Genomic DNA, 27,115 nt, shown 5'->3' with positions numbered 1-27,115 from the left:
AGGAGAGGGTACCACTGCAGCTGGGTGATTGCATATGTGAGCTATCTAAATTGTCAGGACCTAAGTGCCCTCATTGGTGAAATGAAAAGACTGGATTGGTGATTACCTGAAGATTCATGAGGGTTGTGATGAGGATTTTATAAGCCACTTTCTTTTCTTCTTCTTTTTTTTTTTTTTTGGACTGCTTTGCATGGCTTGTAGGATCTTAGTTCCCCAACCAGGGACTGAATCCCCGCCCTTGACAGTGAGAGCATGGAGTGCTGACCACTGGACTGCCAGGGAATTCACTGTAAAAAGCCACTTTTAATAATAAAATACCAAAGCCAGTGGAAATCAGTCATTTACCACCAAAAGGCTAAACACACTTACTAAAAGATCGACTATTTCTTTTAAAAGTTAATCACATTTTAATCCTTGTTTACTATTTGTTACTGTTTTCATCGAGATATATATAGATATATCTCTGGAGTTTCCCTGATGGCTCAGTGATAAAGAATCTGCCTCCAACGCGAGAGATGGGGATTCGATCACTGGATTGGGAAGATCCCCTGGAGGAGGAAATGGCAACCCACTCCAGTATTTTTGCCTAGAAAATCCCATGGACAGATAAGCCTGGCAGGCTATAGACCATGGGGTCATAAAGAGTTGGACACTGCACGCAAGCAATTCATATATATATCTCCATCCTTGACTGGCCAAGAAAAGTGGGAAAATTAATGGTTAATAAATGCAGACTATGATGTAGTTACAATCTTTCAAAATAATTGGTTCAGTAAGAAAAATGATCCAAACTGGCCTCAAAGGAGAGAAGACGGAATCGCTGGACCAATGGTTTTCACAATGCTATCTCCAGGTGGGGTGGGGCCTAATTACCTGATGATGTCACCTGGTACAGTTGTGCCAGGGATGTAATCCACTCTCAGGATTTAACCAGAGGCAATTTCACGGTAGATAGCCTACCATCATATTTCGCATGAAACCACCTCCTTCACTCTCGCCCCACAGCAAATGGGTGGACTAGAAATGAAATCACCCAGGCAGTAGAGACCAACCCGTGATAGGTGTGGATGAAGACAACTGGCTGGCCGCCACCACCCGGCCAAGAAAGGCCTGGACAAGTTGCATGGTCCGACGCCCAAATTTAAAATGTTCACCCCCAAATCACCATGCTGCTCTGGAATGTCTGCACAAGCATTTACTCCAGCTAATCTTGTTGTCTGTAATAAACCTCTGAGCCTCTGTTTCTATACCAAGAGAAAAAGAATCTGTCCAGTCCAACATAAACAAAAGGTGTCATGATGGTTATGAAAATTTTTATTCACACGCTTGACAGCTTCCTATAAAAATTTTCTAAAGCAAGAGTTTCCTAGTATATAGTCCCTCAGAGCACTGGTTTCATAGAGCACTAAACTTTAATGGAAAAAGGCAGTTCGGGAGGTGAATAAGTTTGGTATATGTTGGGAGAAACCAAGTCAAATAGAGGATGGCAGAACTCAGCATCTTTCATGTGCTAACATGTATTTTCAGGAAGTGGATGTCTATAGATGTTAAACCATATTTCACAATGGATTCCTTTCTGACTGGAATAGCTTATGGGACTTCATGGTCCAAGAAAGACAGTTTGGGAAGCCGAATTTTATGACTGGGGACTGGCATAGACATGAATGTCCCATAGCTTCCTTGAGCTTTACTTTTCTCACCCATAAAATGAGGACACGATGCTACCCTACAGGGTCATAAAGCTGACAGTTTACACGCAAAGCCTGACACCCTGTTTGTGCTTGGTTGCTCACTCATGTCCCACTCTTTGTGACCCCAGGGACTGTAGCCCACCTGGTTCCTCTGTCCACAGGATTTCCCAGCAAGAATACTGGAGTGGATTCCAGGGGAATCTTCCCAACCCAGGGATTGAACCTCCTGCATTGACAGGTAGCTTCTTTACCACTGAGCCACCTGGGAAGCCTCCCTGCAAATGTTAGCACTTCTCTATGTTAGTTAAGGAAGAAAATTCAGTGAGCCTGGAACTCTAACTTTTTTCTTCAAATTAGATGAAAAAAAAAAATTTTTTTTGGCTGCACTGAGCAGCATGTGGGATCTTAGTTCCCCAACCAGGGACTGAACCCAAACCCCCTGCAGTAGAAGTGCAGAGTCTTAACCACTGGACAACCACGGAAGCCCCTAGATGAAAAACTTTAATAATAACCACTAGAATACAATGCTCTGTGGCCTCTGGAGTTTCCTACTAATATCAACACTGTTTTTTTAACCCTGCCTTTCAAGGAGCAGCCTTACCTCTGAGAGCCAGGGCACCGGCTTGTTCCACTTCAGGTAGCTGCTGTTTCCACTCCCACCACGCGCTGAGCCTGGGTCCTGGCAGAAAAGAGAAGAATGAACTTGGTGGAAATATGAAGGGGGCGATAGGACCAGGGCCCCTCAAATGTGCCTGAGGAGATGCAAAGGGTTCAAGAGACCCAGTTCTGCCATCGGAAGTTTGTCAACTTAAGGACATTCCTTTTTCTGGTCCACACTCCGTCCCCCACCAACCCGCCTCCAATGTATATTCCTGGGATGTTTCTGCTTTCCTGACTTTTCTCAGTCTTCCCATACCAAAATTATTTTTTTCTAATTAGACCAGGCTCTCCTGACCTGCCTCCCTCTTCCTCTACACCTGCTTAGGGTGCAACTCATTTATCCTAACATTTGTCCCCCTGGAGACACCCCGACTCTTCTGCACCCTGCAGGTCCACGGGCTCAGTTAGGCTCTGGTCCAGCTTTGGGGGCAGTGTTCCTTCTAGGCTCAGAAGTTCAATCTTAGGGCTCCAGACTGAACTGGCCTCGAGTTCCCGAACCCCCACCCAGAGCTGCTTCTAGGGACCAGCAGCCCAGTAAACGCTATCAGGAAAATTCTCCATTATTTGCAGTTATTTGCAGGGAGAGGTGTCTGTCTACTGCATTATCTGTGACTCTTGGCTGCCAGCATCTGGGATAGTGACTGGAGGACCAGCCCAGTCATCCCAGCAGGAGGCGAGATGTGCTGGTCCTTCCTCCAGCCCCTGCTCTTGCAGAGATGGAGGCCACATTCATGGACAGCTCAGACTTGGGCATCTTGAAGACATGACACAGGCTTTGAGGAGGGAGAGCAGGATGGATATCTCTACCCACAAGGTAGGAGAGCTGGGAACGCCAGTCTGCCACCCAGGGCGTCCCTCAGCTCTGCCTCTCCTAACACGGGAAAGCGGAGGATGCCCTCAAGGCTATGTGGGTGGGCGTGGGGGTGGGGTACCGGAGTTAAGGCAGCAGTAAGGTGACAGCTGACCCTCCCATCTACCTTGGGGCCCAGCCTCTGGGGACGGTAGAACTGCAGATTCGGGTCCACAGCCGGAATGTTTCTGCTGGCCAGAGCCTTGGCCAGCTCCCTCCAGCTGCCGTACCCTGAGGAGGGGAAAGAGGAAGAGAGGAACAAGGTCAGTACAACCCGAAGGCCACATACATCCGTGAGACTCAGGGCGGGAGAACCGAGGGAATGGCGTTCCGTCTGCTGCTCCTCACGGCTGGCTGTGGGGTGGGGGTGTCAGGAGACAGTTACACCTCGGCCAAGGTCAACACGGCAGAGAGCGAGGACATGAGCTCATCTCCTGTTGGGATTTGCTGTCTTTCCTAAGTCAGAGAGGGAGCCAGGCCGGGTGAAAGCAGAGCTTTGTCCTGCCACGGTGACACCGCAGGCCACCTCTCCAGGCCTATTTCGCCCAAAAACCATCATGGGGAAGGATGAGTCTCCCAGAACGGTGGAGCTAAGCTTTTCCCTCCACAACTTTCCCTCCTCCAAGCCAGAGAGCCTGCGGGGTTGTCTGACTGGGAGCCCCCCCCCCCACCACTAGTTGCTGGGTGGCTGGATGGACCAGAGCTCGGGGTGGGGGCAGGAAAGGGTGAGCCCGGTCCTGGCGCCCACCAATCGGATCTAGCAACAGCTGGAGATGTGAGATTCAAGGACCAGCTCCTCCTGGATTGACCTGGAGGCTGTGAGCCAGCTGACGCCTGTGCCCTCACGCGCAATCTGAGAAGGTAACAGCCACACCACAGTGAGAAGGGGACGTGCGTTTTTTGCATTCACCATCACACAAAGGGGCTGCCAAGGGTGGGGTGGGAGAGTCAGAATTCAGCCGTCAGCACTGATGCCCACGGGGGGCTGCGGCCGCCCCCAGCTGAGGGGAACACTTGAGCAGGACAGAGACTTTGATATGTGGAAACATGAGCCAGAATCACAGGCTTCCAGGAACTGGGAGGGGCTTTCAAGACCACCTACTCGGGACTTCCCTGGGGGTCGAGTGGCTGGAACCCTGCACGCCCAGTGCAGGGGGCCCGGGTTTGATTCCTGGTCAGGGAACTAAATCCCGCATGCCACAACTAAAACTCGGCACAGCAAAAAAAAAAAAAAACAAGACCATCTAGTCCTCATTTCACGTGAGGAAATGGAACCCCTCAGCAAACACAGTCAACCTGCTGTCCATGAGGAGTACGTTTAAGAACCCCCCCAGCAGATATCCTGAAACCACACATAGTATCAAACTACTTATATATGCTGTTTATCCCTACATACCTATGATTAAGTTTAATTAGACACGGTGAGAGATAAATGATATGAAAAGTAAAATAGAACAATAATACAGTGTATCATAATACAAGTTATATGAGTCACTCTGCCTCAAAATATTTTACTGTACAAAGTGAATGCCTTTGCCATCTTAACTGAGCACTTATTTCTCATGCACTGAAGCTATAAATGAGCAGTTTCAGGTTTGACAGCAAAACCAGTACAAATTTCTTTTCCCTTCTTCACAATTTCAGGAGTAGAAGATTTGCTCTTGCTGTAGATCTTAGCAACCTTAGTATACGATTTTTTTTTAAGTTTCATTATTTTTATTAAGATTTCTATTAAGTTTCACCTCTTCACTTAAAAGAAGCACCTTAAGGGACTTCCTTGGTGGTCCAGCGGTTAAGACTTTGCACTTCCACTACTGGAAGCACAGGTTCGATCCCCGGTCTGGGAAACTAAGATCCCACATGCCACATGGCGTGGTCAAAAAGAAGCAACATGTTAAGGCTTCCCTTTGGCAAATTCACATTCCAGGTATTACTGCTCTTGCACTTCAGGGATAGTATTAAGTAGAATAAGAGTCATTTGAACACAAGCAGTGCGATGCCAAGACAGTCTGATAACCGAGATGGCCACTAGGAGACCAACAGCGGGATGTGCGGGAGAAAGAGGGTGACCCACCTCCTGGGCAGGACGGAACTGGATGGTGAGAGATTTCATCACACTGATCAGAATGGTACACAACTGAAAGCTTATGAATTGTCCATTTCTGGAATTTTCAATTTAATATTTTCAGACTGTGGTTGACCTTGGGTAACGGGAACATGAAAAGTGAAATCAGTCATGGATCGGGGCGACCACTACAGTTTAGATGGAAGCCGCTTTGCTGCAAAGGTGCAGGAACCTCTGCAACAACTTCCTCAAGATGCCCCTAGGAGAGCAACTTCCCTTGGGGGTCCAGTGGCTAAGACTCCACGCTCCCAATGCAGGGGGCCCGGGTTCAACCCCTGCTCAGGGAACTCGATCCCACCTACTGCAACTAAGAGTTCCCATGCTATGACTAAAGATCCCGTGTACCACAACTAAGCCCCAGCACAGCCAAAGAAGCAAATACAAAAGTGTTTTTTAAATGATCCCCCCAGGACGCCACAGCGGGTGCTGCACGGGAGTGAGACTGGCATCACTGGCCACTAGGAGCCAAGAGCTGCCCGGAGGCCGAAGCGTCCTAGGACCCCCACACCAGCACTGGGAGGGACACTGCCAGCCAAGCAGACACAGAGGAAAGAGCACAACCCACAAACACAGGCCACAGCAGGCGGACACCAGCATTTTGCCCAGGTGTGTGTATGAGTGACTCTGGGAGAGGGAGCTGGAAAGTGGGGTGCAGTGGACGCTTTTCTTGCCCTGGGGGTGGCCCTTCAGGGTTTCCTTTGCACCTCCCAGGCATGATCTCATCTGAGCCTTGCAGAACCTGGGGAGATGGGGCAGGTCTGTTTACTCCCACTGCACAGATGGGGAAAGAGACGCCAAGAGCTGAAGGTCACAGAGTCCACTGTTGTTGCAAAGCTGGGGTCAGACAGAGAGCCTGTCTGTCTCAACACCCAGTGTTTCCTTATCCAGCCTACATTTTCTCCTGGGGATGCTGTTCAGGGCAGACTGTGGGGAATCCGGTGGGCAGAGGCCGTAGCTGGAAATCAGTGCCCCTGGGTTTCCATGCAGACATTAGCCGTCTGCTGGTATTGTGTTTATCGAGACTTTTGCAGGTTTATCCCACCGCATCAAGGTCTCTGCTGTTTCCATGGCGGGCCAGCTGGCAGGCAGAAACAGGTCAGACTAGTTCAAACGCAGAGAGATGTTTTAGGGAAGCAGGATTCTGGGGCTGGTGATGTGAGGTGAGGACAGGGGAGCGGGGCGGAAGGAGGAAGAATGTTCCGGACCTGCTCCTGACTTTCTGCATGAGCTCACAGGAGAGATGCTTGTTCCCCATTAACCCCACTCAGACACCGCTAATGATGGAGCCCCATTGCTGCCCAGGCCCCGGGGGCTCTGGATTAGTGGCTGGGGCAGGGGGCCTAGGTGCCATGTGATTCACACCGTGGGAGGGGAGGGGTGGACAGGCACTGCCTTGTCGCTGCCTGGGGACAATTGGGTCATCTCTTCCTGGACTCTGCGTGGTGACTGAAGACCATCTCCTTGTAGACACAGGAGTGAGGACGCAACACTGAAAACACAACACACCCCATCCTCGGAGTTCCTGTGTGTCTCACAGCCACATTCTTTGCCACGGACTTGTCTTCAGTTCCAGCCAAATTCTCTGGCTCCTGGAAGTCACGCAGAAGGCGGGATGACTCGCTCCGTGGTCAACAGAATCTCACCGTGGTCTCACTGTGCCCTGTCCTTGCGTTTGGTGGGAAGGGACAAGGAACACCTGCTCCTGGACCAAACTCTGGATGAGCTCCTCTGAGCTCTCTCTTTGACTAGGCCTTGTCCTTGGGCCCTGTCTTTGGCCTGCCCAACCCAGGTTTTAGGAAGAATACTGTTAAGTCTGCTTACAGAATTCCCCCTATCCTTGATAGTTGAACCTGATAGCCAGGGTCCTGTTAGGCTAGGCTGGCAGGAGTCCCCCAGCCTGATGGCTCCTCCTGGTCACTTCCCATCCACTGACCCTCACTCTGCCTATGCACTGTGAATCCCCAGCTGCCTTTGCTGTCTTTGGAACTGAGCTTAGCTCTGTACCATGGTTTTTCTCCCAAACTGTGACAGTTCTGAGTTCAATCTGTCCGTCACCTTTAACTTGTGTCTGGCTCTACTTCTGTCTCTCTTTTTTAAAAAGTTATTTATTTATTTTAATTGGAGGATAATTACTTTATAATATTGTGATGGGTTTTGCCATACATCAGTTTGAATCATGTATGAATAGGCATACATATGTCTCCTCCATCCTGAACCCCCCTCCCACATCCCTCCCCACCCTATCCCTCTAGGTTGTCCCAGAGCACTGGCTTTGGGTGTCCAGCATCATACACCAAACTCACATGGGTCATCTATTTTACATATGGTAATGTGCAGGGAGGAATATGAATAACCTCAGATATGCAGATGACACCACCCTTATGGCAGAAAGCAAAGAAGAACTAAAGAGCCTCTTGATGAAAGTGAAAGAGGAGAGTGAAAAAGTTGGCTTAAACCTCAACATTCAGAAACCTAAGATCATGGCATTCGGTCCCATCACTTCATGGCAAATAGATGGGGAAACAGTGGCTGACTTTATTTTTTGGGATCCAAAATCACTGCAGATGGTGATTGCAGCCATGAAATTAAAAGATGCTTGCTCCTTGGAAGGAAAGTTGTAACCAACCTAGATATCATATTAAAAAAGAGACATTACTTTGCCAACAAAGGTCCGTCTAGTCAAGGCTATGGTTTTTCCAGTAGTCATGTATCGATGTGAAAGTTGGACTATAAAGAAAGCTGAGCACCAAAGAATTGATGTTTTTGAACTGTGGTGTTGGAGAAGACTCTTAAGAGTCCCTTGGACTGCAAGGAGATCCAACCAGTCCATCCTAAAGGAGATCAGTTCTGGGTGTTCATTGGAAGGACTGATGTTGAAGCTGAAACTCCAATACTTTGGCCACCTCATGCGAACAGTTGACTCGTTGGAAAAGACCCTGATACTGGGAGGGATTGGGGGCAGAAGGAGAAGGGGACAACAGAGGATGAGATGTTTGGATGGCATCACCGACTCAATGGACATGAGTTTGGGTAGGCTCCAGGAGTTGGTGATAGGCAGGGAAGCCTGGCATTCTGCAGTTTATGGGGTCGCAAAGAGTTGGACATGATTGAGTGGCTGAACTGAACTGAATGTGTATATCTCAATGCTATTCGTTCAATCATCCCCACCATCTCCTCCCACTGAGTCCAAAAGTCTGTTGTTTATGCTGGTGTCTCCTTTGCTTCTCTCTCTCTCTCTTTTTTTTTTGGCTGCACTGCGTGGCATGCAGGATCTTAGTTCCCCAACCAGGGACTGAACCTGCATCCTCTGCAGTGGAAGTGTGGAGTCTTAACCACTGGACTACCAGGGAAGTCCTTTTATTTCTCTTTAAAAGAAGGTAAGAAAAAAAAAAGAAAAAATAATAAAATAAAAAATAAAAGAGGGTAAGAGGTGGGTTTCCCAGTGAACAAGGACAAATCCACTGAGTGGAGGGGAGGCCAGTGGTTAAACCTAACTGGGCCCTGCCTGGGTCACAGACGCAGAACCCAGTTAGGTACATGGCTTTGAAATACCTGGAGCGAGACAGTCAACAGCCCAGGTTAGCAATTCAAAGAGCAGGAAACGGTCTTTCCAGATGTCACAGTATGGAAAAGACAAGAAGGCTCTGGAGTCAGAAAGGTCTCTCTGGCTTTCCTCCATGAGAAATGGTGGCCGGGCCTCATGAGCAACTAGTTGAAGCTCTTTGGCCCGGTTTCCTCCTCCGGCTGGTAGGGGTGATGACACCTGCCCCACGGGAATGCCACTAGGAGCCAGTGATGTCCGTCAAGCCTGGTGTGCAGTCGGACACAGTTAGCACTCCTTCCTCCAACAATATCTGCTGAAGATGTGAACTCCAGCCACTTCAGAATGTTGCAAACCACAGACGGCCAATAGCCACTGTTCTCCTCTCTGTGCAGAGCAGGCAGACTGCAGGCCAGCAGTGACTCCGTGGTAGGGGTACAGACAGTCTCCTCTCTGCTGCACAGCTGCTCCCTGCACCCCTCCCATTACCCACCTATTTCCCCCTACCCTCCGTCCCTTTAATATTCACTGAGTCCATAGTAGGCATCAGGCACTGTGTGGGGCTTTTCCTGTGTTCACCCTGCCAGTGGAGACCCCAGCCCTAATCAGCCTCTCTGCAGGGACCAGGAGCTAAAGAATGTGCCAATTCAACTACTGACACTTGTCACCTGCCCTCAGCTAAGTGAACTCCCACTCCCGGCCAGAGTGCCAGCTGCCAGGGCCTGTCTCTCCTTCACCAGGTGTCACATTTGTGCCAGGAGACAGACACCCCGATCTCAGGTGACAAAACACCAGCAAAGGGCCTCACATTCTGCCCTCACAGAACTGGGCTATCAAGTTCACCATCAGCCCCCATGCTGCCAGCACCCCTCCTCTGCACAGCATGGACTCTTCAAAGGCCTGGAGACCATCTCTTCAGCTCTTTGGTGAAAACACGGCATACACACAGTCCATGGTCCTTTATTATCTTTTTTTTTTCCCCCAAAAAACTCTTATGTGTATTATTTCACTGCATCCTCACCACCTCCCTGTGAACTGTCATCTTCCTTAGAGATGAGAGGACACAAAAGTGAAGTCACACAGTGAATAAGATCATCTGTGTAAAGGACTCGGTGTCTGGAACACAACAAGCAGCTAACACATTGCAGCTCAATATTTCAACATTGGTCATGTGTTGCTCAGGTGTGTCTGACTCTTTTCAACCCCGTGGACCACAGTCCTCCAGGCTCCTCTCGGACACAGCTGAGGCGACTTAGCACACATGCACTTGTGGCAGATCTGAAACTTGCATTTGTTTCTCCTGGTCTCTGGTCTGAGTTTCTTGCTGGTATTGTCACGTGGTCCACAGAGATGTTCCCATGAGGGAGAGAGGCATCTCCTGGCTGCTCAGACAGATCTGGGGTCATTGGTGAAGGTTCAGCTGATGGACTGGACATGGGAAGAGGAATCAAGAATTACTCAGGGGGAACCCTCCTGCACTGTCGGTGGGAATGCAAACCACTATGGAGAACAGTATGGAGGTTCCCTAAAAAAAACCAACCACAGTACTCCCGTAAGACCCAGCAATCCCACGACTGGGCAAGTACCCTGAGAAAACCATGATTCAGAAAGACACATGTACCCCAGTGTTTATTGCAGCTTTATCTACAATAGCCAGGAAGGATATGGGAAGAACCTAGATGTCCAATGACAAACAAATGGTTAAAAAAGATGCAGTTCACATAGACAATGGAAAAGTACCCAGTCACTGAAAGGAACGAAATAGGGTCATTTGCAGAGACATGGATGGACCTAGAGTCTGTCATAAAGAATGAAGTAAGTCTGAAAGAGAAAAACAAATATCCTACATTAATACATATACGAGGAATCTAGAGAAATGGCACAGATGAACTTACTTGCAGGGCAGGACTAGAGACACAGATGCAGAGGATGGTCTTGTGGACACAGTGGGAGAACGGGAGGATGGGACACACGGACAGAGCAGCACTGACGTGTACACTACCTTGTGTAAAACTGAGCTAGCAGGAAGCTGCCTACGGCACAGGGAGCTCAGCCTGGTGCTCTGTGATGACCGAGAGGGGTGGGAAGGGGGGTGGGGAGGGAGGGAGGCTCAGGTGGGAGCAGATTACAGGTATATATATATATATATGGCTGATTCACTTCATTGTACAGCAGAAACTAACATAATATTGTAAAGCAATTAAATTCCAATTTCGTTGGAAAACTGGAGTTGCCATCCCTGAGATGGGGAGGACGGGTGCCAAATGAAAGGGGCGAGCATGGCGGAGGGCGTGCCTCCGGCAGGCAGGGGCAACGGACCACCTCCGGCCTGGGCAGGGCGGCACTGCCAAGGGCTGGCATCTGCCCTGAGCTGAGACACACTTTGCAAGACGGGAAGGCCTGAGCCCTCGAGGGCCACAGGAAGGCGGGGCTGAAGGATGAGCCAAGAGGGCGGGTAAAGGACCCAAGAACCCGAGGTGAATGCAGACGATTTGCTAAGAAGCTCAGCATCTGTACAGAGACAAGGTGATGAAGCCTGGAGGAGCCGAGCCTAGAAAGAGCCCTCGTCCCACCAGAGAAGAGCAGGCTGTCCAGGGGACAGGAGGTCGTGACACCAGGACACTGTTCCACCAAGGCTGGGAACCAGCACTGCGTCCTGCGACCAGAAAGCAAGACTGACTCTGACCTTGACGTGAACCCGAGGGCCAGTCACATGGGCCCTGCAAAGCAAAGCTGCTGTGGCTGGATGCCAGCAGGCCCCGGGCGCCATCAGAAACCCAAGGTGGCACAGGCCGCCAGGGATGCAGCCAGGGACTGTCACCTGGGAGAGAGTCTCAGACGGCAAAGACACTGCCTTTCCTTTCCAGTCGTGACACCCTGGGGACCTGATGCAAGAGGAACGATTATTACTGCAACTTCAGCATGTACGGGTCATACACATACTTATGTTTATGGTAAAAGAAATATAGATGATTGTATTCAGGACAACAAGCCTACAGGAAAACAAGGCTGAGAGGATAAAAAAACCTCACTGAAAGCCACAGGGATAGTAGGTGACAGATGGTTTGAACCCTGAGTCCTAAATTCCACGCTCTCTACAGAACACACTTGAGAACCTGATCCAACTCTGCCACCACCATCACCGTCACCTCCTACTCACCCCCCACACCTCCCATACTAGCTCCCCGCCCCTCCAATTTGGCCAATAACACCTCCCCAAATAAGCTCCGGAACAGCCATACCTGCTTGCTTAGTCGCTCAGTCATGTCTGATTATTTGCGACCCGAGGCTCCTCTGTCCATGGGAATTCTCCAGGCATGAATGTGGTAGTGGGTAGCCATTCCCTTCTCCAGGGGATCTTCCCAACCCAGGGATTGAACTGGGGTCTCCTGCATTGTAGGCAGATTCTTTACCACCTGAGCTACCAGGGAAGCCCAGAAAGACCCAAACACCCCCAAAGAGCTGGAAAACCGGACAGAAAGCCTCTGCACGCAGGCCTGCTACACTTGCCCTGGTCTCTGAGCCTTATCCTTTTCAACACAAGGGTGAACCATGCAGCAGTCGTGGGTCACGCTCCCTCGGAGCTCAGGTGCATGGATGGGAGGGAAGGGGGTACGGGATGGGAGATGGGTGGGGCCCCAGTGTCTGCCCAGACCCTCTGATTTGATAAGCAGAGACACAGAAAGGACCCCAAAGAGCCTCTTCCACCGCCGCCTGCCACCCACCGCCGCCCCAGCTGCTGCGCTCAAACAGCCAGCTGCCCCCTCCTCCCTGCCAAGCTAGCTTCTCACCCCCCAGCACCCCGCCAAGCCAGCTGGGAACTGCTGTGGGGCCTGGATGAGCAGGGCGGGTAGGGACGTGCCAGTCAGACACCAGGGACTGTCCCTACCGCCCTGCCTGGGCCGCCTGAGGGGCCCCAAAGCGGGCAGGGAGCTGTGCAGGGGCATGCTAGGCACTTGAGCTCTGCTGCCCGTGTCCTGCTCACCTGGACCCCCAGATCTGAGTGAAAGACTCCAAGGGGGTGGATGAGGCCAGGAGACGGAGGGAGGGGGCAAATGCCCTTTGTCTTCTGTGCTCCACTTGGGGAGCACAGGATCTGCCTGCACACGGACCCGCTCTGTAACTTCCTGCCACCCCTCAGCCGTGGACTGACCCACATCGGCCCCCCTGAAGGTCTGACCAGGCCCCAGGGCACCTCCAGGACATTGTCATCACCACCATCACCATGACAAAGAACAAAACAGAACTGACAACCTTTCAGGCCCGGGGTACATGTCCAGATCAATATAGCACAGTCATAGCTACACACACAGTTCTGTCTGGGGGGAGTTTTGACAAAGACGCTTGATGAAATGAGATGATTTCTGGAAAATCTAGAGGTAACAGGGTCCAGGGGGGCCTCCCAGGTGGTGCTAGCGGTAAAGAACCTGCCTGCCAAATCAGAAGACTTAAAAGACTCAGATTTGATCCCTGGGTCAGGAAGATCCCCTGGAGGAGGGAATGGCTACCCAGTCCAGTATTCTTGCCTGGGAAATTCCATGGACAGAGGAAGCTGGTGGGCTACTATCCATGGGGTAGAAAAGAGTCAGACGCGACTGAAGCGACTTAGCACATGGACACAAAACAGGGTCCAGGATTTCTAAAACTGGCCCACATCAACTTAACCCTCGGGTGGGTGGACATGGATGAGGACCCCTCAGGTCAGACCGTCTTGTCCAGTCATCCCTCTGGACCGGGACACAGACAAGCTTCTAAACATGGAGGAGCAGAGGGATGACCCTTTCCTGTTTGAAGAAAAGCGGGAGTTCAGAGATGATCAAGGGTAAGCAGTCGGGAGACTGGGAAGAGCATGAATCAATGAACCAACCAATCCCCAGGCATTTACTGAGCACCTGTTATATCCCTGGAGCTCAGCTAAGTGTTGCAATGGAGAAAAAGGTAGAAGCGGAGTCTTTCCGCTCCCTCCACTCCGGGTGCACTTGGGGTGGGCATCGTGTGAATAAAGGGACCGACGTGTCTGTGGCCTCCTGTGCCTGCGCTGGACTCAGGCCCCACCCCATGCTGGGTGAGCACAAGCAGACACAGGCGCACAAGCAGACGATGCACAGGTGCACCTCGGGCAGCTGGGTTCACAGGAGCCAAGGGCACGACATTGTGACTATCTCCCAGACTTGCAGGAACCTCAGACAAAGTGCTCTACAAACATTTCTTGGGATCAGGGAACCAGTCTCTAGGATCCCAGAGTTCAAGAGAGGCAACACAGATGGAAGAAAACCCTGGAGTCAGCCCAGCAGACAGGACCCCCCTGAAGACCTGACGTGGCCCATGGAAGCCCTGGCGTTTGGAGCTACCATGGGCTCTAGGAACTCGGGCTTCTGTAGTTGTGGTGCGTGGGCTTAGCTGTGCCACGGCATGTGGATCTTCCCAGATCAGGGATTGAACCTCTGTCTCCTGCATTGGCAGGCAGATTCTTTACCACCGAACCACCAGGGAAGCCCCAGCTCATTTTTAAAAAATATTTCATAACAAGTATCCTTTGTTTGTTGAGTGGGAAAACAACAGAATCCAAAGGAAAGACGAAGAGAGAGGAACCCTGATGCTAAGACAGTTTCGAAGGTCCACAGAGGGATTCTGTTTGGTACCTGGAGCCACGGAACCGCAGGCCCCTCCCCCCGGATGTCTCCGCTGAAAACAATATACTCTTTCAAACATCTTGCTTCTCCCTTCTCCATCAGCCTGAGGACAAGGAAGATGCAGGGTCTGATCTGAAGGGCTGCCAACTGCCAGGTGGGGAGGTCTGACGGAGCTAACTTGCCAAAGTCAAGCTGAGGTTGTTGTAACCTGTCCTGGGAAGGAAGGCAAAGAGTGGGGAAGAAGGGCATGCCCACAGCTGCTCTGATCTCCAATAGAGAACCTGGGGCCTGCATTCCTCGTGCCTGGAATATCACTCAAGGGTAAGACCACACTTAGGAAGGAGGCCATCTCCATGTGCTACCCCCAGCCCCAAGCTGGCATCCCATACCATCCAGATGCATCTGTGGGATCCATCAGATCAGAGCTCTCCCTTATATGTTCATCCCGATCCTATTGAAGAGGAAAAGTTAAAATTTTACATAACCTCCTGCTCATTCTGCCTCTGTAACTCAGCTTGCTCCTTACAAAGTCTGGATCATGTAGGTTACCTAGTCTCAGAAAGTGGGGACTTACAATACTAGGAACTGGAGCTTATCTCAGTCACCCTTGTCCTGCTCTTTGAAATTGTTCAGCCCTGCAAGCCTGCTTAATCACGCCTGTCTAGTTAAAGGTTAGGCATCCCCTTCCCCGTCTTAACTGCTGTTCCCACATGTGAAACCCCTTAGTTTAAACCAATCTATTAGCAGCTAGTGTTGCCCACTATTGTAGGTCTATAAAAACTCTGTAACCCCTTGTTCAGGGCTCAGAGTTGGGGTGTTAACTCCTCTGGGCCCATTGGTGCAATAAACCTGAGTTTTCCAACTCTCCGAATGTGGTGCTTTGTTTCTTGATTACAGGTTTCTACAACACTATGAGCCATGTCCACCTTGCTGACGGGTCACAGAGACCTAGTTAACGGACTTGCCTAACAATGTCAAAGAGGAGCCTGGGTAAGCCCAGGCTACAGCCAAGGGCTTGATGCTCACCACGTCACAGCACCATACTCACCTGAGGCTGTGGGATTCAGTGGGCTACAGAGAGCCTGGGTGGGGAAAGACCTGTCTGCACCCACTCTGGAAGAGGGCCGACCATTAGCACCATGCTGGCAGGAACTAGGTCTCATTATTATATTCCCACCATGTAAATCAGTTGGAATTAGAATCACCATGCTACTTCCTGTCTCTATGAATCTGACCGTTGGACATCTCATCTAAGTAGAATCATACAACATTTGACCTTTGTGTCCAGCTTCTTTCACTTAATGTTTTCAAGGTTCATTCACGTGGTATCATGTGTCAGAATTTCCTTCCTTGTGCAGGCTGGCCCACATATCATCATATGGATGGACCACATTTTGTTTCTCTGTTCATCCATTGATGGACACCTGGGTCATATCTACCTTCGGCCACTGTGCTGTGAACATGGGTGGGCGAGTGTCTGTTCCAATCCCTATCTTCTTTCCAGAAGGCACTGTCTTTTAAACTGCTAAAAACAGACTCTCCTGGCGGCGCAGAGGATAAGAATCCACCTGCCAAGTCAGGGGACTCAGGTTCAATCCTTGACCTGGGAAGATTCCACATGTTGAGTAGCAAATAAGTCCCTATGTCACAACTTCTGAGCCAGAGCTATAGAGCCTGCAAGCTGCAACTACTTAAGCCTGCACGCTCTAGGGCCCACAAGCCACAACTATGGAAGCCCACGCTCCTAGAGCCCCATGCTCATCAATGAGAGAAAACACAGTAATGAGAAACCTACACACCACACCTAGAGATTAGCCCTCCACTCATCGCAACTAGACAAAGACCTCATGCAGCAGCAAAGACCCAGTGCAGCCAAAAATAAATAAATACTAAAAGAAAACCCACTCTCTTAAACTGCTTAAATCTTTAACATTCTTGCAGAGACAGGCCAGAGGGCGGGGATCAGGCTACCACCCTCATGGTAGAGACATGGTGGGAACCTCGTGTTCACCTGAGGATGCAAGTGGTCTGGGGACCATTGGTGGGAGCAGAGAGCAGCCTCCCAGGTAACAGGTTAGGAGGGAGAACAGAACTGCCAAGTGGACCCAGGATGGACCCTCCTCAGGGACAGTGACGTCCTAGTCCACCAGCCTGTGTGGAAACAAGCAACTTCAACACAACCCAGCCTCAGAGAGAGGCGAAGTTGCCTGGGCCCCTAGAACTGCAGCCTGGTGCCAATACCAGTCCACAAACTGCTCCTCAGGGAGACAGGTACGGAGGCTCAGAGCAAGCATTAGGAACCCATGAGTGCAAGCTGAGGTTTCTGTAACATCAACATAGTACAGGAGGTGGAGGCCATCTGGGATGTCTTGGACTCCCCCGGAGAGTCGTGTGGGCGGCAAGCCACATACTGTAATGTGTAAGGTGGCCACAACGGTGATGAGTTGGGAGCCAAAATCCAGAACTGGAAAAACCGGCTTTTCCTCAAGACAGTACATTCAGTTAGCATCAGAGGCATGCCTGCCTGTCTTCCCTCCTTCTCTCTCTCCCTTCCTAACTTAGACTCGAGGTGACTTCGGGAAAGACTACAAGTGTGGCCCACAGAATCAAGAAAAGCACACAAGCAGGCCAAACCAGGGCAGCGATGGAGTCCCCACCAGCTAACAATGCTCCAAACCCTGCGTGTCTCCGCTCGGAACACAGATTCCCAGGAAAGAGCCTCAGCTTGGGCCGGGTGTCCCTGTGGTGTCAAAGGGGGTAAGACCCCTGTGGTTTTACTAGAACAACAGGTAGGGGGAGTGAGCAGTCTCATCATGGGGGATTTTCTGAATCTTCCATGTGAAAATGGCTTAACTCAATAATTGACCATGATTCCTAAAACAAAAGTATCTGAGACTTGTCTGAAAGGCATATTTTTTAAGCAGGGGCACATAAATGCAGATACAGCTGAAAGTATAGACATAGACACACCATGGAGTTAGCTCCATAATGCTTAAGAGACTTTACAGAATATGGGGAAGATGGGAGAGTGGATTATTCAGAATATCCTTGGGAGGAACTTCCCTGGTGGTTCAGTGGCTAAGACTCCACACTCCCAATGCAAGAGGCTCAGGTTCAATCCCTAGTCAGGGAACTAGATCCCTCATGCCACCGCTAAGACCCAGTGCAGCCAAATAAATAAATGCTGCTGCTGCTATTCACTTGCTCAGCCGTGTCCAACAATTTGCATCCTCATGGACTTGAGCCCGCCAGGCTCCTCCGTCCAGGGGAATTTTCACAGGCAAGGATACTAGAGTGGGTTGCTATTTCCTACTTCAGGGTATCTTCCCAACCCAGGGATTGAACCCCTGTCTCCTATATTGGCAGGAGGATTCTTCACCACTGCATCACTTGGGAAGCCCTCAAATAAATCAGCTCAGCTCAGTCGTTCAGTTGTGTCCGACTCTTTTCGACCCCATGGACTGCAGCATGCCAGGCTTCCCTGTCCATCACCAACTCCTGGAGTTTGCTCAAACTCATGTCCATTGAGTCAGTGATGCCACTCAACCATATCATCCTCTGTCATCCCCTTCTCCTGCCTTCAATCTTTCCCAACATCAGGGTCTTTTCAAATGAGTCAGTTCTTCGAATCAAGTGTTCAAAGTATTGGAGCTTCAGCTTCAGCATCAGTCCTTCCAATGAATATTCAGGACTGATCTCCTTTAGGATGGACTGGTTGGATCTCCCTGCAGTCCAAGGGACTCTCAAGAGTCTTCTCCAACAACACAGTTCAAAAGCATCAATTCTTCAGAGCTCAGTTTTCTTTGTAGTCCAACTCTCACATCCATACATGATTACTGGAAAAACCACAGCTTTGATTAGATGGACCTTTGTTGGCAAAGTAATGTCTCTGCTTTTTAATATGCTGCCTAGCTTGGTCATAGCTTTTCTTCCAAGGAGCAAGCATCTTTTAATTAATTATTAATCAAATAAATAAATATAAATATTTTTAGTAAAAAATAAAATAAACTTGGTCTATTATAATGCATAACACTCAATTGTTTATTCAAACTTACTTTTGTATGATGTTTTCCAGTAGGTGATCTAAAAAGTGGTTGAAGTAAAGTGCAAAAGAAAGCAACTTTAAGGAACAAATCCAGCTGCACTAGATATACTTCTAAATAAACTAACGGCATAAAAAAAAAAATGAACATGTTCAATGAATCACTGATGATTTTACTGAAATAACTCTCCTCATTTTTACCATAGCTTGTCCTCTAAGCACCTTTATTAAAAAACATTTATATATATATACAGGGCTTCCATTGTGGCTCAGCTGGTAAGGAATCTACCTGCAATGCGGGAGACCTGGGTTCAATCCCTAGGTTGTGAAGATCCCCTGGAGAAGGAAAAGGCTACCCACTCCAGTATTCTGGCCTGGAGAATTCCATGGGCTGTATAGTTCATGGGATCCCAAAGAGCTGGACATGACTGAGAGACTTTCACTTTCACAGAAATATCCACAAGCACATTAAATATTCCTTTGCCAGGCTATCTATCTACATTCTCTTGACAGATGGAAGGAAAAATACCCTTTTCTCTGGGTTAACAACAACTTCTTAAAATAAATGAACAAAGAGACTTCCCTGGTGGTCCAGCGGCTAAGGCTCTGCACGTTTTACTGCAGGGGGTGCCAGTTCAATCCCTGGTCAGGGAGCTAAGCTTCCACACACTTCATGGCATGGCCTAAATTTTTTTTTAATTTTAAAATTTACAATAAATGAACAAATGTAAGTATACTTGATAATAAGGAGGAATGTGGAATTGGTGGGAAAGGACTCAAGCAGAAACTTGAGCTTGCCTGTTTTCTGCCTTCACAAATAAGACTCTGCTCACTGGACTGCAGTGCAGTTATTAAAATATCTCCGTAAGCGCTGACACTACTGAACTAAATACCCCAAGAGAGCCTCTCCCACGCTACCCTCGGCTTCACAAATGCAGTGAAACCCCCTACGATGGCTGATTAAATGGTTGATTCATGTTGATGTTTGACAGAAAACAACAAAATTCTGTAAAGCAATTATCCTTCAATTAAAAAATAGATAAATTGATTAAAAAGCAAACTATTAATATAGGGTTTTTATATCTCAAACAGTGAAAACACCAGCTCCAGGTCTACAGGGGAAAGGGCAATGAGTAGAAGACTGAAAATCTGATGAAGTCCACTGATCTTCTGATGTGTCAGTGACCAAACTTTCTGAACCCAAAGTCAGGCTCTGTGGTCTGACCAAGGCAACAGCACATCTGCCGCAGTTCATCTTTCCTGGAAACCCAGGCCAAACAGCCACATTGTTTATCTGACACTAAGTTATCGGTTTCACAGATTGTCATTGTCTTAGCCTCACCAAATTGGCTACGTTTGCTGTTGAAATGACCAGCAGGACCAACCTATACTACTCTGTCTAGCCTATGTATAGCCAGGATAACAGGAAAGCTGGCCAGAGATGCGCAAATAGCTTCAGAGGATAAAGTTCATTCCAAGACCCTGTAGCCAGGCTGTGCCCTCAGCCTGCACCCCCCAGCTGCTCCCCACGCTCTCCTCCTCTGAGCCACAGACCACAATGGACAGGACAGCCGGCCCCAGCAGGACACAGAAGTGGGGGCAGCATGGAATTACTGAGAGGCTGGATGAGTTCTGAAATCCTCATGTCAAGGACACGTGGAGCGGGTGGAAAGTCAAGGGTGTCAAAGCAGCTCCCCTGGCAGCAAAGACTTCCAGGATAAACGTCCCCAGAGTGGCACTATGTAAGGAGCCGGGGGCTTCACTCTGCCCGCTTTTTGCTGAGGATACTGAGCTCCATGGGGTCTCAAAGAATCAGACACGACCTAGCAACTGAACAACAACAGAGCCGAGAAGCACAGTCACCCAACCTGAATCCGTCTGCCCAGTGTGTCTTAAAGAATCTCAGTGAGTGAGTTCCTTGGTGATCCAGTGGTTAAGACTCCACCTTCCAATGCAGGGGGTGCAGGTTTGATCCCTGGTCAGGGAGCTACTTAAGAGATGCAGGTTCGATCCCTGGGTTGGGAAGATCCCCTGGAGGAGGGCATGGCAACCCACTGAAGTATTCTTGCCTGGAGAATCCCATGGACAGAGGAAACTGGAGGGCTACAGTCTTATAGGGTCACAAAGAGTGGGACATAACTGAGCGACTTAGCTCATTCCCTCACTCCGGGAGCTAAGATCCCACGTTCCTCGAGGCCAAAAAACCAAAACATAAAACAGAAGCAATACTATAACAAACTCAATAAAGACTTTAAAAATGGTTCACGTTAAAAAAAAAAAAATCTTCAAAAGAAAAGAACCTCAGCAAGCCAAAACATCAAGGTCCAGCAGGGACCAAAGAGGAACTCAAGGGTTCGTGCTCCGAACTGGACAGAATGAGGATCCTTCCCGAAAAAGGAGAAAGTGAGAGAGAGAACTTTGGAGAGGAGCCAGGACCACAAGCACACTTCAAAGACTAGGAGAGGGGGGCTTGCGACCACCGAGCCAAGACCTGCTATGATCACCACCTCTTAGATCTTAGACTTTCGGTCCGAGCAACTCTCGTTTCACCTGCGTGATAGGGAAATGGTTTCTAGAACATTCTCCCACTTGGGGTACTTGTGAAGACAAGCGAGGCACAGAGAACTTAGATTATTTTTTTTTGGCCTCCTGAGCTTAAACTTTGATATTTAATGACCCATGATAGCGGTCGGTATCCTAGTAACACAGAAGACCCTTGGGGATCTATTAACTGTTTAGCATTCCCAGGTCTTAGGGGAATATGTTTTCCGTCTTTCAAAGAGCCTGTTGTAGGCAATTTGGAGAGTAAGATGCAAATATTCCCCTGAGCAGGCTGAGCACCGCTCTAGGTTTCCTCGGAGTTCACCAGCACACAAAAACACATGCAGGGTTCGCACAAAGAAGGCACAGTCTCGTGTTTATTTTGAAGTGGCTTCTTGGATCAGCTTGTTCGAGTTGCAAGGGCTACACTAAATGGCTCACAGTGGGAAGGAAGCTTAAAAAGAGATCTGTGGAAGGAAAGTGGAAGCTGCACGGCGGTCACTTACTGGATTTACTGAGCATCTAGTATGTACACAGCAGCCGCCCTGCCCAGCTCTGTGTGAAGTACCAGTGCAGGAGCCAGATCTGGAATCGAATCGAGCCCCAGGCCCATCACTTCTAGCTGTGTGACCTTGGGCAAGCTCCTCAACCTCTCAGGGCCTCAGGCCACTCGCCTCGCCACCACCACCGATTGTTCACTTAGGAAGATTATTAATAATTAGGTCTGTGAATGAAATAAAGCAACATTTCCTCCCTGTAGGCAGGATAAGAGACAGCTCCCTCAGCACCGGGGGCCCCAGCTGCTGTTTACTGATTGTTTACTCCACCCCCGCATATTTCATTCATTACCATCCAACACACACTAACCCCGTAAGGTTAATGTTTCTCTCCCCATTCTCCCAATAATAAAACTGAGGTTAAAGAGTTTACAAGATTTGCTCAAGATCCCGTAAATGGCCCAACTGGGATTCCAACTAGACTAGTCCTGTTTGGCTTCAAAGTTCACAGTCGTCCTGGTAGCCCCGTGAGTCCTGCTTCCTCAAGCCCGATCTGCCTCACACTCAGGGTACAGCGAGGCCCCTGGAGTTCACAGAGAAGGATCCTGGCAGTCCGGGAAGACCTCGTGGTGGAGGAGCATCCAGAGCAGGTGTTCTGGGAAGCAGGTGGAGCTGCTGGGCCTGGGAAGGGAAGGGAGTTACTGCTCCCAAGGAGTCATAACTTTTATGGGGCAACCTGGGTTGTCTCCAGCTCTAAGCCCCACCCAGGCACCTGCCTTGGTTTCCACCTGGAACACAGAAGCGTTTCACTAAAATGAAAGTGCCTATGAGCACCACCCTCTCCCAGTGTAGACGTGTACTAGGTAGAAGCCGATGATCCCTGCCACACCAACTGCCCCACTTCCAGCCACTGCCCAGTCCTATGGCTAATAGCACCCCTCGTTTCTCCTACTTTCACATCTGCACAACCCACCTTGGGGTTCAGTCTGGAACCCCTTGTTACCTGTCTACACACCCCTACTTTCCAATCTCATCTGGTCCTTGGAATCCCATCTGAATGAGGATGGCTTCCCTAGCTGCCCCCTGGACGCCCCCTGAAGTCCACCTTTGTGTCTCTGAGTGACGAATTCACTCCCCCACCTGGAGACCCAAGAGACATCTCCAACTCAACAGGCCTGAAATCAAACTCTTGATTTTTCCTGCCAAGCCTGCTCTTCCCCATCTTCCCCATTTCAGTAACTGCAATTCCAGGCTTCTAACTGCCAGGATCACGAATCTTGGAATCATTCTGGATTCCCCTCCCCACATTTAATGCATCAGCAGGTCCCTTCATCTAAACCTTCAAAAACTACCCAAACCCAACTTCTTCTGACACCTCTACGGCCTCCACCTCGTCCTGGTCACCACACCTCTGTCTGGTCTGTGTGCCTCCACCCTCAGACCCTACAATCCAGCAGCTGAGTGACCCCACTAAAAGGCATGCCACGTCAGCCTCCTGCTCAGAACACGCCAAGTCCTTCCCAGCTCACTCAGGGTACAATCCAAGGTCCTTTAGATCCTATAGATGAGGCTTGCCAGGGGCAGGCCAGGGCTACATTGTTTGTTCTGGCAGAGTTATTATCAGCATCCAGTTTCGCTGTCAAAAGTGTCTCAAAGAATATAAGTTGGTGCAGCCACTATGGAAAACAGTACAGAGGCTCCTCAAAAGACTAAAAATAGGGACTTCCCTGATGGTTCAGTGGTGAACAATCTGCCTTGCAATTTAGGGGATGTGGGTTGGATCCCCAGTCAGGGAACAAAGATCCCACATGCCAAGGAGCTACTAAGCCCATGAACTGCTTCTAGAGAGTCCATATGCCTCAATGAAAAATATCGCATGACCCAGCGAAGATCCCTCGAGCCGCAACTAAGACTCAACGAAACTAAATAAATACATAAATATTTTTTAAAATACTAAATATTTTTTAAAAGACTAAATATAGAGTTGCCATATGATCCTGCAATTCTACTCTTGGGCACACATCCAGACAAAACTATCATAATTTGAAAAGAAATAAACACCATGTTCAAAACAGCAATAGCCAAGACATGGAAGCAACCTAAATGTCCATCGACAAATGAATGGATAAAGAAGATGTGGTACATATATACAATGGAATACTTATTTAACTTATATGCAGAGTACATCATGAGAAATGCCTGGCTGGATGAAGCACAAGCTGGAATCAAGATTGCCGGGAGAAATAGCAATAACCTCAGATATGCAGCTGACACCACCCTTATGGCAGAAAGTGAAGAACTGAAGAGCCTCTTGATGAAAGTGAAAGAGGAGAGTGAAAAGTTGGCTTAAAACTCAGCTTCAAAAAACTAAGATCATGGCATCTGGTCCCATCACTTCAAGCCATATAGATGGGGAAACAATGGAAACAGTGAAAGACTATTTTTTGGGGCTCCAAAATCACTGCAGATGGTGATTGCAGCCATGAAATTAAAAGATGTTTGCTCCTTGGAAGAAAAGCTATGACCAACTTAGACAGCACATTAAAAAGCAGACATTACTTTGCCGACAAAGGTCCATCTAGTCAAAGCTGTGGTTTTTCCAGTAGTCATGTATGGATGTGAGAGTCAGACTATAAAGAAAGCTGAGCACTGAAGAATTGATGCTTTTGAACTGTGTTGTTGGAGAAGACTCTTGTGAGTCCCTTGGACTGCAAAGAGATCAAACCAGTCCATCCTAAAGGAAATCAACTCTGAATATTCATTGGAAGGACTGATGCTGAAGCTGAAACTCCAATACTTTGGCCACCTGATACAAAGAACTGACTCCTTGGAAAAGATCCTGATGCTGGGAAAGATTGAAGGCAGGAGGAGAAGGGAATGACAGAGGATGAGATGGTTGGATAGCATCACTGACTCGACGGATATGTATTTGAGCAAGCTCCGGGATTCAGTGATAGACAGGGAAGCCTGGCATGCTGCTGTCCATGGCGTCGCAAAGAGTTGGACACGACTAAGCGACTGAACTGGACTACTTGGACACAAAAAAAGAATGAAAAATGCCATTTGCAGCAATACAGATTGAGCTAGAGATTATCATACAAAGTGAAGGAAGTCAGCCAGAGAAAGACAAATATCATATATCACATGTGGAATCTAAAATATGACCCAAACGAACTTATCTATGAAACAGAGAACAGACCTGTGGTTGCTAAGAGGGAAAGGGAAGGAGTGGGAGTCTGGGGCTAGCAGATGCAAACTATTATACATAGAATGGAAAAACAACAAAGACCTACTGTATACAACAGGGAATGTGTTCAATATCCTGTGATAAACCACAGCGGAAAAGAATCTGAAAAAGACTATAAATAATATATATATATATATATATATACACACACACACACACACACATATGTATAACTGAGTCACTTTGCTGAACAGTAGAAATTGACACAACATTGTAAATTATACTCCGGTAAAATAAAAATTTTTTAAAAAGTGTCCTACAGGGGACTTCCCTGGTGGTCCAGTGGTTAAGACTCTTGAGTTCTCAATGCAGGAGGTGTGGGTTTGATCTCTGGTCAGAGGACTAGATCCCACATGCCGTGAAATAGATATAAGATCCCACATGCCATAACTAAGACCAGTGAACCAAATAAATTTTTTAAAGAAAAGGTCCAGAGTCAGATGCCATGGTATCTGGCTATGCGACCTCAATGTTTAAGCCTTGGTTTCCTTCTCTACAGTAATGACGCTAGTAGGATTTACCTTATGGGGTTACTGATTATGAGGATCAAATGAGAGGAGCATATAAGTGCACCACAATACTGGAGATAATAATAGAAAAAATAAGAGTCAATACATTTAGCATTTACTATGCACCAGGCAGTGTACTAAACATTTTATAAATATCATCTCATTTAATTCTCATAGAAACCCTTTGAGGTAGGCACTATTATTAGCTCCATTTTACAGATAAGGGAACTGAAATGCAGGGAGGTTAAGTAACTTGGCCAGAGCCACACACTGATAAGTGGCAGAGCCAGGATTTGAACCCAAGGTGTGTTCAATTATCCTCCAGTTAAAGATAAATAATTAAAAATGTACAATCCATTTAAAAAAATACTTGTAAAAAAATAAATAAATAAAATAAATTAAAAAATACTTGTAACAATATTTCATGTGTACAGCCATAACACAAGTTAGCAGATTGTTTTCCTACTGACAGATGTTAACTGGTTTCCAAATGATGCCTGTAGCTTGTGTGGCTGTTATAATTTTTACAGATCAAGTTTCAAAGTTAGATGTCGAGGTACAGCATTTTTTTTAAATTTTAGTAATTGTCATATTACTTTCCAAAATGGTTTGAAAGCAATCCATGCTGTCAGCTGTGTTATTTACAAGTGTGTGTTTCCAGGCAACTTCATCAGCACCACGTATTCATCTTTAAAATTTCTGCCAATCTGATGGAAGTATGTATTTTTGAAAACACAGATGGGTTTATGTATACACATTATCCTGCAACTTGCCTTATTCCCCTCAACGATAATAGCAAGGCCATCTTTTCCACTGTTTCTAAATGCTGCTGTTTATGTCACAGATTAACCTCTGTGACTTGGAACACATTTCTTTTCCACCTGGGACAGCTGATCTATGCATGAAATGGGGATGATGATGCTGACCTGCCTTAATTGGCAGGAGAAGGTAGAAATTATCTCAAAACAAGTACAGAATCACTTGACACTCACTGGGATGGCAGTCAGCAAAAAGATGGACAACAAGTGCCGGGGAAGAGGTGGAAGAAATTGAAACCCTCATACACCGCTGGGGAGAATGCAAAATGGTGCAGACATTAGGGAAGGCAGTCTGGCAGTTCCTCAAAGAGTTAAACATAAATACCATAACTTTACTCCTTGATGTATACCCAGGAGAAATAGAAACATCACAACAGCATTAGTCAGGTGGCCTACAAATGGAAACCACCCAAATGTCCATCAGTGATGAACAACAAACAGAATGCAGTAGTGTATCCACTATGGAATATTATTCAGCCAAAAAAGCAATGAGATGCAGGTCCAGCCTACAACATGGATGGGCCTCCAATGATGCTATGTAAAAGTCAGCACAAAAGGTCATGTAACATGTGATCCCATTTATGTGAAATGTCCACAAGAGATAGAGAGTAAATGAGAGGTGTCCAGTGCTGGGGTGGGGAGGAGGGGAGTAAGGAGTGACCACTGACCAGTACTGCATTTCTTCTGAAAATGATGAAAATGTTCTGGGATTAGACAGTGGTGATGGTTGCACAACCTCGAGAATATACTAAAACCACGGAATTGTACACTTTAATGAGCAAATACACCCACAAGGCCTCCACTTCTCTTTCCACCCAACATCTGGGGCTCCCCGCTGCCCTCCCTCCTTCCCTTCCACGGCATCTCCGCCACTGCCCCGCCCCCACCCCCAGCATCTCCCCCCCCAGCTTTGGATACTCATCCCTAGAGAGCTGGCAACAGGTTTCTTTTCAAAGCTGCG

The 27,115-nt window shown here is 48.3% G+C and overlaps 1 protein-coding gene across 2 annotated transcripts in view; it reads right to left on the bottom strand.

Annotated features, from left to right (window-relative positions):
- Nucleotides 1-27,115, bottom strand: part of B4GALNT3 (beta-1,4-N-acetyl-galactosaminyltransferase 3) — a 98,190-nt gene that overhangs the window by 21,451 nt on the left and 49,624 nt on the right. For both annotated transcript variants that reach the window (XM_065942935.1, XM_065942944.1), the window contains exons 2-3: nucleotides 3,329-3,432; nucleotides 2,293-2,370 (exon numbers count right to left, since the gene is read on the bottom strand). In XM_065942935.1, coding sequence (XP_065799007.1) covers nucleotides 2,293-2,370; nucleotides 3,329-3,432 — 182 coding nt within the window. The remainder of the gene's footprint in view (nucleotides 1-2,292; nucleotides 2,371-3,328; nucleotides 3,433-27,115) is intronic.

Source organism: Muntiacus reevesi, chromosome 1 (assembly GCF_963930625.1).
Source record: "Muntiacus reevesi chromosome 1, mMunRee1.1, whole genome shotgun sequence".
Classification (NCBI taxonomy): Eukaryota; Metazoa; Chordata; class Mammalia; order Artiodactyla; family Cervidae; genus Muntiacus; species Muntiacus reevesi.
This window is presented reverse-complemented; position numbering and strand designations above follow the sequence as displayed.